General features: G+C 46.5%; 6 protein-coding genes across 6 annotated transcripts; 3 read left to right on the forward strand and 3 right to left on the reverse strand.

The window, feature by feature from the left end:
* Positions 1-8: 8 nt before the first annotated feature.
* Positions 9-1,633, forward strand: VTP21DRAFT_4898 (uncharacterized protein; the record flags this gene model as incomplete). Its single annotated transcript, XM_069395359.1, has 2 exons — positions 9-1,160; positions 1,232-1,633. The coding sequence occupies 2 exons, from the start codon at positions 9-11 to the stop codon at positions 1,631-1,633; spliced, it is 1,554 nt and encodes a 517-aa protein (XP_069248514.1).
* Positions 1,634-2,619: 986 nt separating this feature from the next.
* VTP21DRAFT_4899 (uncharacterized protein) lies at positions 2,620-5,244 on the forward strand (the record flags this gene model as incomplete). The annotated part of the gene is made up of 2 exons (XM_069395360.1): positions 2,620-4,984; positions 5,051-5,244. The coding sequence occupies 2 exons, from the start codon at positions 2,620-2,622 to the stop codon at positions 5,242-5,244; spliced, it is 2,559 nt and encodes an 852-aa protein (XP_069248515.1).
* A 399-nt stretch (positions 5,245-5,643) lies between these two features.
* On the reverse strand, positions 5,644-6,695 carry VTP21DRAFT_4900 (uncharacterized protein; the record flags this gene model as incomplete). Its single annotated transcript, XM_069395363.1, has 3 exons — positions 5,644-5,921; positions 6,007-6,229; positions 6,321-6,695. 3 exons carry the CDS (start codon positions 6,693-6,695, stop codon positions 5,644-5,646), a joined length of 876 nt encoding a protein of 291 aa, XP_069248516.1.
* A 369-nt stretch (positions 6,696-7,064) lies between these two features.
* Positions 7,065-7,491, reverse strand: VTP21DRAFT_4901 (uncharacterized protein; the record flags this gene model as incomplete). Its single annotated transcript, XM_069395364.1, has 2 exons — positions 7,065-7,118; positions 7,189-7,491. 2 exons carry the CDS (start codon positions 7,489-7,491, stop codon positions 7,065-7,067), a joined length of 357 nt encoding a protein of 118 aa, XP_069248517.1.
* Positions 7,492-9,004: 1,513 nt separating this feature from the next.
* On the reverse strand, positions 9,005-10,320 carry VTP21DRAFT_4902 (uncharacterized protein; the record flags this gene model as incomplete). Its single annotated transcript, XM_069395365.1, has 2 exons — positions 9,005-10,027; positions 10,096-10,320. 2 exons carry the CDS (start codon positions 10,318-10,320, stop codon positions 9,005-9,007), a joined length of 1,248 nt encoding a protein of 415 aa, XP_069248518.1.
* Positions 10,321-10,883: 563 nt separating this feature from the next.
* Positions 10,884-12,545, forward strand: VTP21DRAFT_4903 (mitochondrial 37S ribosomal protein bS1m; the record flags this gene model as incomplete). Its single annotated transcript, XM_069395366.1, has 3 exons — positions 10,884-11,887; positions 12,314-12,375; positions 12,441-12,545. Coding segments are annotated over 3 exons (1,171 nt in total), but the record flags the coding sequence as incomplete, so codon positions are not given.
* Between the last annotated feature and the right edge of the window lie 38 nt (positions 12,546-12,583).

Here is a 12,583-nt window from a genome sequence, read left to right on the forward strand (position 1 = left end):
TCCATTATATGACACTGCATTCGCATTCAGACCCTATACCAAAAGTCAGCATGGGCCTCCAGCATGTACAACACTGCGCTCTCTCCCAAAGCCAGGTGCGCTCCCTCACCTCATTCAACCCGCCCTCCTCGCAGTCCCCGCTCCTCCACCTGCTCTGCGCCTCTTGCCGCGCGCGCCTTTCTCGTGGCCCGTCGCACCCGCAGCGCATTGACGAACTCTGCAAATCCTGCAAGACACAGTGGTTTTCAAATGCGACCGCTGCCTCCTCCCCTCTTGGGATTTCCCTCTACAGCTATACCTCCCCTCCCATTCATACAACCTGCCTGCCCATTACCACTATCAGTTTCGAACAAAACACCGACCGGGGCGGTGTGGTGTTACGGGACGTCTTTCTGTCAGAGGGGGGAAGGGAAAATAGAGAAGCGGACGCGTTTGAATGGCTTCTTGCGCCGCCCCCTTCATCGACCTATATGCAATCAGCAATGCCAGAATGCAATTGGACCGGTGACAGCACGCTAAATTTGTCTCCTCCACTCTCTCCGGCAGAGGGTGCTCTTTTCGACACCGATGGCTTGTTTAATTTTGGTCCATTGGACGAGGGAATCGGGCTGGGCATCACATTAAATCCTGAAGAAAAGCGAACCAGGCCTAGGAAAATTGACTTTGAAGAGTACGTCCATGAGGATAGGAACGCGATGTTAACTCCGGTGTCTCCCCCTATTTCCATCATACCACCCAAGGGATTGGGGGGAGAAATGGACGAGTACGCTGAGACATTTGGAAACGAACTGTTGGAGGGTCAGCGAAAAAAGAGAAAAATCGAGCAGGACGCGTTGGGCTTTGAAGAAACCGTAAGAATGATGGGCGAAGAAGATGCGGATGAAACAGAAGATATTAAAAAAAGGGATGGGGATGAGGACGAGAATAGGGAAGAAGGAGAGGACGAAGAGGACGAAGAGGACGAAGAAGAGGAGGAGGAGGAGGAAGACGAGGAAGATGATGATGATGATGACGAGGAAGACGTGGAGATTGACAAGGACAGGAGATACGAAGAGGGGGAGAATGAGGAAGACAAAGAGAATGAGGAGATTAACCAGTTTCAAGATTTTGGTGAACCATGTCCCCCGCGTCCCACTCGGCATCCTACCCTATTTCAACAGGTGAGACAGTTTACTTGCAGTGGTCATAGAGCTTCCTTGTCCTTGACCGAGCTATTCTCTCATTTTAACAGCTCACAAAGGCACAACGCGATTGGTGCAGATACTGCGGCACCACTGAGGGTGTGAACTGGCGTCCTGGCCCTTGGGGCAAGCGCACTCTATGCAATAAGCATGGCTGCGACTACAAGGGATATGGGTTTGCCTGCAAACTCCCGCGCCTAGATCTCACCGAATTTGTGAAGGAGACGGTTGCCGACCGCGACCGCCCAGTTCTCCAGCTTTACTGCGTCGAATGCCAGAGGAAGGAGTCGTGGAAAGGCAATGTGCTTGTTCGATGTGAGGGTTGTCCCAAGGCGTTTCACCAGCGTTGCTACTCCGGAGGCATCGAAAGTTCTATCGTAGAAGGAAAGGACGTGTGGGTGTGTGATGCGGCGTGTTATGAGAATGTGAAAAAGAAACGCATAGGTAGCTAGTTTCTCGCTTATTATTTAGGGGGTTTCCGTTAACTGACAAAGCTTTTTTATTTATTGCTTTAAAAATCCAACATCATCTTAGTGGTTGAATTGACCCGAAAGCATCTTCCCCTTATGAACACTCCCAAATCCTCCTCTGCCTTAGCCTCTCTAACGGAAATAACAAAAAGGGCTCGGGGCTAATCGTCTGACTTATACGTTCTTTTTTATTCTGTCATATATTTTCTTCTTCACTCTCGCATTCGACTGGTACATACGTGTAAAGGATACTTTTGTGAATATTATTTTGTTTTTCTCAATTGGAAAGGATTCTGCGAATACAGATAGACTTGGCAAGGTTAAATTTGCACTTACATATCGGGGGGCCCCTATGCTAATTTTGAAACAAATGAGGTATCTAGATTGTGGATGCATTCAAAAAAAAAACCGTTTTCCCCATTTTCACCAAGATCTGAGATGGAATGACATAACGCAGCCGAAATCACTAACCTGGTTCCTGTCTGCGGATAATCTTTGGATGGATCAAGAGAGAGTCTATCTGAAAATCTATTAAAATGGGTGGATATTCCGCCATTTTTTTTAGTAAATGCATGTGACTCCTCCAGACAAAAAAAGATATGCGCTGGTGCTTTTTCAAGCAAATCGTGCCCCGTAAGATCCGGTCGAAACTGGAATACGCGACTCTTCCTTATCGAAGGCCATTTTGAGGAGAATCGTAGGGGATAGTCTCTAGAGGAAAATGATATCTTAATTCAGCCATTGGAAGGGGGAAAATAACAAAATCGCACCAACTGCGCCTCCCACCCATATCATCCGGAACTTCAACTTATTGACGCGTTCGAGACGCGTTCCTCACAGTATTCCATCTAAGCATCCAGCCTTCTTTCCCTTCTCATTTACGGTATTTTTTTTCTTCAAAAGGGCCCCCGAATTGAGCCACTGAGTCACTTTGCAAGTCCATCGCGTTAGAACTCGTTTTCAAATGTATGCCGGCCCCTAAGCAGCAAGCCCCGCCCTCGCCCACGCCTCCTTCTCAAAGCTCGAAAAGGGAAGTGAACCATCAGCGTCGCCGCTCAGAGCCTCTTCCCCCTCCCCCTTCTCCGCCCCCCTCCTTGAAATTGCCGCGTGGAACCGTCGCAAGAATTACTGCGCAATGGCCAATGGTTACTCCTGTTGAAAGCTCTGGGCCTGAAAAGGAGAGAGAGTTTAGCTCAAAGAAAAACGCGGACAAGGTGGAGAATAATTTAACCATGAAGCACAATAGGGTGGAGGGGACACAAAAAGAAAGCATGAATTGGAATGTTGCATTAGAGGAGCGATTTTTTTATGAGTTGAAAAACAAGAAAGACGAGCACGTGGCAGCAAGTTTAAGGTCTGAGGCGGCCACCATTCCATTCGAAGATCGCCATTTCCTAACAAAGGCTAAAAGTTTTGAACCTTTGCGCTCCCGATATCATGGGGCGCTATCCTCCCAGAGGCCTAGTGCGGATAACACGAAGTCTGTAATGGATAATATATCCAAAAATAAACATCGGCAGTCATACGAGAAGGAAAGCAGTAACGAGATCACTAAGAGGCTAGATAAAGATGCAGCATGGCGGTCTAGGTTGACGGCTAATTCGCCTCAAAGAAACATAGACAGATTAAGTGACGATAATAGTGATAGAGCTGTACTAGTGCCGAGTGGGAAGAAAATGGAGGTAAATCGCAGAATTGTGACAAGAATCGGGGATCAGGAGTTGGAGACATCGACTGCATCTACATATCGAGACTTGATGAAAGGAGTACAAGATCAATCGGCCAAAGTCGAGGAGACAGATAGGCAACCAATGCTCAGGGAGAATATAATGAAATGTCGTCCGATGGTAGAAGACTCTACTTCTCGATTCTCCAGTATCTCGCCTAGCTTACTAGGCCAAGTCCAAAAGAAGGAGCAGGGTATAGAAAGGGGGGCCAGAGGTGAAAAGGTTATGGAAAGCAAATCACGGTCCCGATTTAATCCACATGAGTTAAGGGATAAAGAAAGGCCAACCTTGGTGACAGCCAAACCCTCTTTGTCTATCTCCGGAACAAAATATACTTCCACCACAAGAAAGCTCGATTCACCCGGGCTAACGCGAAATATACAAAGAGGAACCGGGTTACGAGCATTGAATGATACCCCTCGCTCCATAACGCCCGCCGCTCAACAGGCCAAGCCCACCCCTTACGAGTTGAAGAGTGTTCCTTTAACGGAGGAATCGGAGAAGCCTCCTTCTCCCAGTAAGATGGCCCTTACGAATCCGTATTCAAGCTCCTTCATCTTGTCTCCAGCCGAAAAAGCCAATTCTCCTCCTCAACCATCCGCTTGCAATACAAGCACTCTTGGTCCTTCGTCTCGACACCCATTCTCATCCATAGTTAGTTCACGATATGAAAAATCACCCTCGCGTCAACTGCCCAGCTCTTCATCTGCTAAATACCTTTCATCCATTGGCTTGAAAACTTCAGCGGCAACTGCTACAGCACCGTCTGTGAGCACATTACCTCAGCCTCTTGTCGATTCCCTACCAATCTCGGCTTCTCGTAACTCGAAATATTCTACCTCTAACAGCTCGGACACAAGCTCTCTCGCAAATCATTCCACGCGACTTTTGGGAAAATTCCCAGAGCGGCAAGATTGTACAACCTCCATACACTCGACTTCAATCGTTCCGAAGACCCGAATTTCACTTGCAGACCACGGCAGCCCTTCCTACACAGCTTCATCTAGCGGGTTCGTTATGGCTCCACCACCCTCTCCTTACAAAAGGTTAGCCAACTCTTCCTCCGTTCATTCACAAAAACTATATACCAAAACTACCCAGACAAGTTCTACTGCAACCCTTGATATATCCACCTGTAATGTAAAAATACCATCTACAACACTGCGAAATTTGGAATCCTCGGCGCCGGAAACACAAAAAATGGCTACTTCCATTCCTTCCACAACGACACCAGGCAGCACTCTTTCACAATCCTTTGCTCCTCTACCAGAATCCGCTGCGACTTCCAACATTGCCACCAGCTCCCTTGCTTCATCCCCCACTTGTGAAACTAAAGTCGTATCTGGAAGACCACGTGCCTTGCGGTCCCGAAAGACAGTCCGGATCCAGCCCGAATTCCTTCTCACTTCTCTTTGCCAAACGGGCGAACTCTCCTCGCTGCGAAAGATTGTGGATGAAAGTTCTGGCGGTGATTTTAAGATCGATGCGTGGCGTACTCCAGGTAAACAAATGACGCTACTGCATGTGGCGGCAAGCTATGGCCATCTGGACATCTGCAAATATTTGGTGAATGCCGGGGTATGGATTGGGGTTGCAGATGCAGAAGGTTAGTATTTTTATTCGCCTTCTTTATCTCATTTTTTATAACTAATTCGACTGATGGCATCTACAGGCTGGACGGCTCTGCATTCTGCGGCGGCCGAGGGATTTTTCGAGGTTTTAGCGTACCTAGCTGCTCTGCCCGGGGCTCCACTGGATGCATGTACATATGACGGGGAACGTGTGGAGGATCTGGCGGAGGAGCGAGGGAGGTGCGAGGAAGTCATTCTCAGGGCGAGATCCAAAATAGATTGGCGAAGAGGGTAGAGGGCGATCGGGTTGATTTGGTTATTTATTTATTGGCAAAAGGAATCATATGGGGGTCAACCTATCTTGTTATACCAACCATCCTATAGATATATAATAAATATATACCTCCTCCTTAGCCTGCTAGGAGGCGCTGATTTTCTTGTATTATTGCGGTTACTTTGCATTTCATTTCCAAGGCTTCTCGGTCAGTACACCACGACAAAGCGGTAGGGTGCACGCAAGGAGAACTGGCGCTCTTCCCTCCATTCAATTTATAAGCTCGTTTGTTTATTGACTAAATAAATAGCACTGTATGTATACAAGAGCCGTTTGATCATTATGAACAAAGTAAAACAAGAATCGGGTCTGTGGGAAGGGATGGAACTAAGCCGGCAAGTAATACAGTTTCCCTGTCCCTCAGTTCCTTTTCATTTTGCTGCCATAGCTTCTTCGAGCAAAATCAAAAAACAGGTGGATAAGGGGAACCAGGTAAATGACGTTGAGCCAGGTGGCAAGACGGGCAGCTCGTCCATTGATGCAGCCCGGTAACCACAGGGAAGTCAGAGCGACTGACATGCCAAAAAAGAACTGAGTGATCTGGAGCGTGGTGATGTACTTCTTCCCCGGCGGGCGAATGCCAATGGCCGTAAGCGCAAAATAGAAGTACATCACGCTATGGATGAAGCTATTGATCTCTGTAGCAGTCAAGCGAAGGCAGTATGAGCATAGGTGAAGCAGAAACAGCTCCATAAAGGAGACGGGGGGAGGGTTAACACTTACGCACAAACGACCAGACGGGAATGGCCATGTAGTTTGTAGCAGCCCACATGCACAATATCGCTCCAGTGTGATGATAAGTTTGGAGCAGAGAGGAGCGCCGGCCTTTGAGCAGGATAATGACCGTGTCGATGACCTCATAGAATTTGGAAAGATAGAAAATGTATCCCCAGTAGCCAAGCGAGTTCTCGGCGCGGTCGAAAAGATAGCTGTCTGCATCGCAAAACTATTGCATTGGAATTAGCCAAAAAAGCAAAGACCACATAAATAACAGGGCAACTCCAAAAAGATATGCAAATCAATCTAAGTTTATGTACCCAGTCGCGCACATTCCCCTGGTAATGCTTATAACTCTCCACAATGCCCTGCTGCATTCCTTTGCACACCGCAATGCTGAATATACAAAGGGCAATATTATGCAAAAAAACTATAGAGGTGAAAAAGCTCGAGGATTTCGAACTCGCATTAGCAGGAGAAGCGGAGGAGGACTTCTTGTCGGCGACGGCAGGAGCCTTTCGGGACGGCATTCGCGAGTTAATGAAGGTCACAGACAGTGCATAGACCGAGGCGAAGATTAGGGGCGTACGCCAGTCCATAAAGAAGTGATATAGCTCGGGTAAGGGCGAGCCCTGAGGGCGGACAAGCGTTGCATAGTGGATATCGTCCTGGGGCTTGAGTGTCAAATTGGACATTGCTATGGCGCTTGCTTGCAGAAGGGGAGGGAAATTGGCTTTCGTGGAGTGTGAATTCCAAGAGGAAGGGAATGAGAAAATAGTTTGGTAAAAGAGAAAAAGCACCAAAGGAAACAAAGTTTACGCGTCTTGCCGTTGGGGGAACTCGGTGATACAAACCGAGCTTTGAGAAAAATAGAAGAAGGGTAGTCCTTCTGCATCACCATTATGAACATCAAGGCTCTCAATATAAATCATATATTTCGCTTCTTTGAATAATAACGAAAAACTAGGACTCCGTGGACTTGCCACAATACAATAAAAGAACTGTTCACGAAATACTTGTGCTACCATACAGCTAAGTTTTTTTCTCACGCATTAACTGCAATTCTAAACGCTTGCGACTCTAAAGGGGTAAATCTTCATGGTCTCGGGATCCCACACCTAAGCAGATAGAAAGGCACACCCTAAGCATTCCAGCACTGGCCATTTCCTATATGTATATGAAGCTCACCTTGTCGACGGTGTAGGGATCCTGGAGTAGAACTTTTTTTGCCTCCTCCTGTGTGTCGCTTGCCACAATCAGGGACGAGCCAATCATACGGTTTTGTTCATCGAGAAGCGCGCCGCCTGTGATGAGAAATCCATCCTTTCTGTAATCGCGAGCGCGCTCTAGATGCCTGGGTCGAACCTCCTGCCGGCGGTCAAAGTTATTAGGATAGTCGTAGACAAACACCAAGAACTGGGGCTTCGAGGTCTGAGTAGCCTGGGTAGACATTTTGCGCAGAGCTGGGAAAAGTCGCTGAGTTAGAGACATAGAATGAGAAGGATGCTTTCTTAACAAAACACGGTGCGGACGTGTTAAAAAGTCGAGGCGAGGGGGGGGGATTTTTGAATCAAAATGAGTACAATAGGGTGACATAAATGGAGCAAGGGATGCACGTCACGCTTGATCGCAATCGAGGCAACGAGTCATCTTGCAAGCTAAAATCACTTCGATCTTTGCGTCTTTTTTCTTCTTTCCTTTGCGACAAACAGCCATTGCTCCCACTTAATACAGGCGCGAAGGTTCTTTGGCTTCTCATCCTCGCTCTATCTAAACATGTTAAGAAAGACCCTAGGAAACATGGAAACTCAAAATATGTATACACGACAAAGAGGCTCGGGAAATCTATCCATCTTTTCTGTAGTCCTAGAGTTAATTGTGAGTCACCCTAGCAATAAGCGATATGGTGGCGTTTAATGGACTAATTTCGCCCTCTGTCTTGGTTACCTTTTCAAAGGCCTTCGCAGGGATACCCTTCTTCTTCGGCGCTGGTTGCAGGCCTCATTTGCTGAACAAGTAGTCTCCTTTCCTGCTTAGTTTGAGGTTGCGATCAATGCTAGAGCTTGTGGCCTACACCAAAAGCTGAGAAAGAGCAATGACCGCAGTTGCCCACTCTTTCTCGTATACCCAAGCACCGTCCTGAGAGGTGGGACTGAGTGACAGGAGCTTCTTGCAGCTTTGAAGCTTGTACGTTTGGCTCTGTGGATTCACCTTGGTAGAATGAAGCCGAGCGGCTTGCCATTGCTTAGATTACTGTGGACTATATGTGATGCAATGCTTGGTTCAGTTTGACCAAGAAACAACAAGCTTGGGAGAAAAGACAACGAAAGTTTCCAAGCAAATTCTGCTTGCTTTCGTCCTAAGCAACTCGGCCTTTCAATGTCATTCCAAGCGCAAGTTTCCACAAGCTTCTAAAACTATTTTTTCTGAATTGTACAAACCTTATTAAGGTTCCTCCCAAACTTCCAACCACGCAAATTGAACTATATGAAAGTTTTCCCAAATAAAGGCACCTCCTCCATCCAGGATCAACTGCGGTTCAGATGAACAGATCTACTCTTCTATAACATGGCATATAAGATGCTACAAAAGTAGAGCCACAGATATAACAGGAGAAGGGAGAGGTTGTGAAAAAAGTTTTCTTTTAAGTTTAATAGCTTTTTTAGTAGAGAAAAATATATATATATATAGGGAGAAAAGGATAAAGTGTCAATAGAAACGTTACAAAGAACAGGGAGGCGAGAGAGAGGAAAAAAAAAAAAGCGTTTTAAGAGAACAAAAATCACGGTAGAGTATAAAATAGATCATAAAAAAATATTTTCAAGAACCCATAATATTGAAGAAGAAAAAAAGAAAATTCCCATGAAGATAAAATAAAAAAAATCGAAATAACAGCAAAGAAAAAAAATTCACTCTTTTTTGAATATAAAAAAATCTAAAAAAAAAGGAAATCTGCAACCTCGCACCCTCTCCTATTAATTAGTTGGAAGGAAGGCTTGCGGAATTAATGCGTTTGTCCCCCACGACCCCCGCCTCGATTCCCACCTCGTCCCCCACGACCACCTCGGGGTCCACTGCCACCCCCACCTCCTCCTCTACGCTCGCCATTTTCTCCTCGGACATTGCGTCGATCTCCACCTTGGAAACCGCGTCCACCACGGTAATCACCCGAACGACGTTTATCATCGCCACCATCTTCGTATCGGCGCCCGCGTGATTGCCGCTGTCCTTGCACAGTCTTAAAGCCCTCGTCTTGGTCCTGCTGTTGGGGCTGTAATTGTGCGTCATTACTGGCTGATTGTGGTTGCTGCTGCTGCTGCTGTTTCTGATTATTTTCCTGATTCTTCTGCTTACCAGACTGAGTAGGCGCTTTTTGGGATTTAGGCTCTGGAGCGGGAGTCGAAGTGCCCTTTGCAGCCGATACGTTGGTGCCCCATTGGTCGACGTTGCGAGCAGCAAGATTGGCCCAAGTTTTAGGAGTAGAGGCAGCAGCACCAGCAGAGGGCTGCGAAGATCTATCATGCTTCTTCTTATCTGATGAAGGCTTCTTTTCTGTTGCCACTGCAGCTTCTTCCTTCACGGGAGTAGGAGTGCCAACCTTCTCTACAGGCTCTTTCTGATCCGTCACGGAAGTGCCTTCCGCAGCAGAAGGAGCAGCAGCAATAGGCTCGGCAGCAACAGGTTCAGGCTTCGACTCCTCTTTTACTTCCTCCTTTGCCACATCTTGAGCTTCTATTTGCTTTTCCTGCGTTGTGCTTTCGTCCTCCACCTCGTCCTCATACTCTTCTTCTTCTTCGGCAGTGCTTTCTTTCAAATACCGGAATATGTCGTTGAGCACGTAGTATCCGTTTGGTTGCTCCGCAAGGAAGAAGGTCTGTGCGAATTTGCGATAAGGTCCATCATTGTTCGACATCTCGCCCAGGACTTGGATTACAATGCCACCATTATGCGAAGGTTGGCTATCGACATTAAAAATTTTAACCTTGCAGTCCTGGAAGCTAAGTTCAATGATTTTCTTGTGTATTTCCTAGATAAGTAGCATATTTAAAAGTTAAGCATCAACACCAATCGGATTAATATCGGCGTGCAAGTTACCTGTTGTCCTTGGCATTGCTCAACGCTTTCTCCCTCTGTGCCATGAATCATGCTTGATTTTTTTGAGTAGAAGCAGTGGAGGCGTTCAGGCTCCCGATTGACAAATGTGTAATACTCGTGGACGAACATCATTCCAACCTCAAATGGGAGAATCTTTTGTTGCTGCTGCTGCTGGCCGTTGGCAGAAGCAGTGTTAGGAGATCCATTAGCGGGTGCGGTGGCCATTTCCTTTTTTGAGAGTTTTTTTTATCTAGAAATGAGAGTGAATTGAAGATACTGATTAGATCGAGCATTTCATGATCAGACATGAAAAATCAGATAGCCAAAAAAAGTAAGTACGGCAAAATTACAAGATCCTGACCACGATGATGACTTACTTTTTTTATTAAGAGTGATGAAGATATAATAATCCCGCCGATTAATGGCGACTTGTAGGGAAAATAAAATGAAAAGGTTTTTGATCAAAAAATAAAAAATAAAATCGAAATCGTACCTCAGCAATTTCTTTTGTAATCTTTTTTTTTTGAGTTTAGATATGTAAACAGACCACGTCATCAATCTACCAACTTTTCCCTCTCCTGTCGACTAGTATCTATTTCGATGGTTGTCAAGCTCCAAACAATCCTTTAAACTATAATAATCCCGGGAATTAATTTGGATCGTTTCTAGTGTCTCGACGATCATACGGCCGCGGATACATACATACATATATATACATAACTAGATATTTGTATGTATATTTATTCGCATCTTTAGACGCCTTTCGCGATTAGTTTTCGATAAACAATATGGCAGAAAAATCTTTTGCCTCTCTCTTCCGGTATTCCAAGCTCGCGTCGTATGACCCCTCTCTCCCCCAGGTATATCACACATACGGTGCTCTCCATCGCATCGGTGACTGGGGTCTCAAGCGCAATCTCCCCACTGTTGTGCGCACTAAATATGCCACCATCCAGGCTCTCGATACGCAGGAACATCAGACGCCTTACCGCTCTGCTCAGGACTCTGTGCTCTTTTTGCAGCGCTGGCGCGAGAATTTTGGTCCTGCGGGGGGCGCCATACCAAATTTGAAACGAACCGACAGGGACATTGCATCGATGTCTGAGAAGCAGTGGAAACGGCTTCTAGGAAAAGCGCGAAAACGCAGAGATGAGTGGAAAAAGAGCGTCAAGAACGGAGATATCTCTGGAGACGCTTGGCTACAATTTATGGGCTTGACTCGTGGGACTCACAAGTCACAAATCGCAAGACCCATCTATGCTCCTGGATTAAGCGGTCGTGGAAGACAAGTCGAAGGTCGCGTGTTGAACCGTTATGAGGGTGGATTTGCAGTGGGTGTTTGCGGTGTCGTTGCCTATCTCCCCTACCGCTACGGAATGGGTCTGTGGAACCCCAACCAGCGCTACCGTCGCACCTTCGATGTAGTCCAGGCCGGTTTTGATGACCAAGGACGCCCCTCAGTGACCCTGAATCTCCCGAGCCAGAACGACATCGATGAAGAAGAATACATCCCTGCTCTCTCCTCCTCCACTGCTTCCTCTGCCTCTTCTCAAACCTCTGTCACAAAACGCGAATCAACCTCGCGCTATTTTGATGCCTCACAGTTGAAAAATGCCGCCACCTCCAGCGATCTGGAGTCAAAGGTGTTAAATTTGCTGAGTGCAAGCGGGAAGGAAGAAGCAACCGCCCAAAGTGGACGCTTTTTCGGTGGAAATAAACGCTCGAAGAAAATCTCTGATGCTGCAAGCGAATTGCCCTTGGACATTTTGGACCCTTCGAGTGCAAAGAAAAAGTAGGTTGAGTGGCTGTGGTCGATGTTGTTGTTGCTGTTGTTGTTATGTGTCAATAGAACTCTTAATGCATATATCTCAAAAATATAACACGAGTTAACAAAGAATGGGCTAGAAGCAGTAAACCTAAAATGTTTTTCTGAACTACAGTATTTGAGCATTCAATCCACGGCCTCTTGAATAGCAGAAATTAGCAGTCACAGAGAAAGAACAAAATCTGTCGCTGCTAGGGTAGAGAAGAGTTCCTTCTCCCTGACTTGTTTTGAAAAATTGTAAGTATCCGTCGCGCAAGAAGATAGCGGGAGGAGTGGTAGAGCGGATGGATGGGATGGATGGGATGGATGGGATGATGGGTTATAGGGATGGATGGATTGGATGAATATTATGAAAATTTATTGTGGGCTAATAATCACCATGTTCATCAATAGATCTGTCACCCTAACTTTCGACAGCAATTTCAGAATGTCAAAATTCCCTGCCGCATTAAACGGTATTTCTTTTTCGCACAATCGGCGTCGTGTCGATCGTTGATTAATGTGAATTGCTATTTTTTAGCCACCGAAGAGGATATCCAGCAGATGCTGGCTGCCCAGACCCACATTGGTACCAAGAACTGCAACATCCGCATGCAGCCTTATGTGTACAAGCGCCGTGCTGATGGTATCCACCTTCTCAACATCGGCAAGACCTGGGAGAAA

Source organism: Calcarisporiella thermophila (assembly GCF_041956535.1).
Source record: "Calcarisporiella thermophila strain CBS 279.70 unplaced genomic scaffold VTP21scaffold_20, whole genome shotgun sequence".
NCBI classification, from domain to species: domain Eukaryota; kingdom Fungi; phylum Calcarisporiellomycota; class Calcarisporiellomycetes; order Calcarisporiellales; family Calcarisporiellaceae; genus Calcarisporiella; species Calcarisporiella thermophila.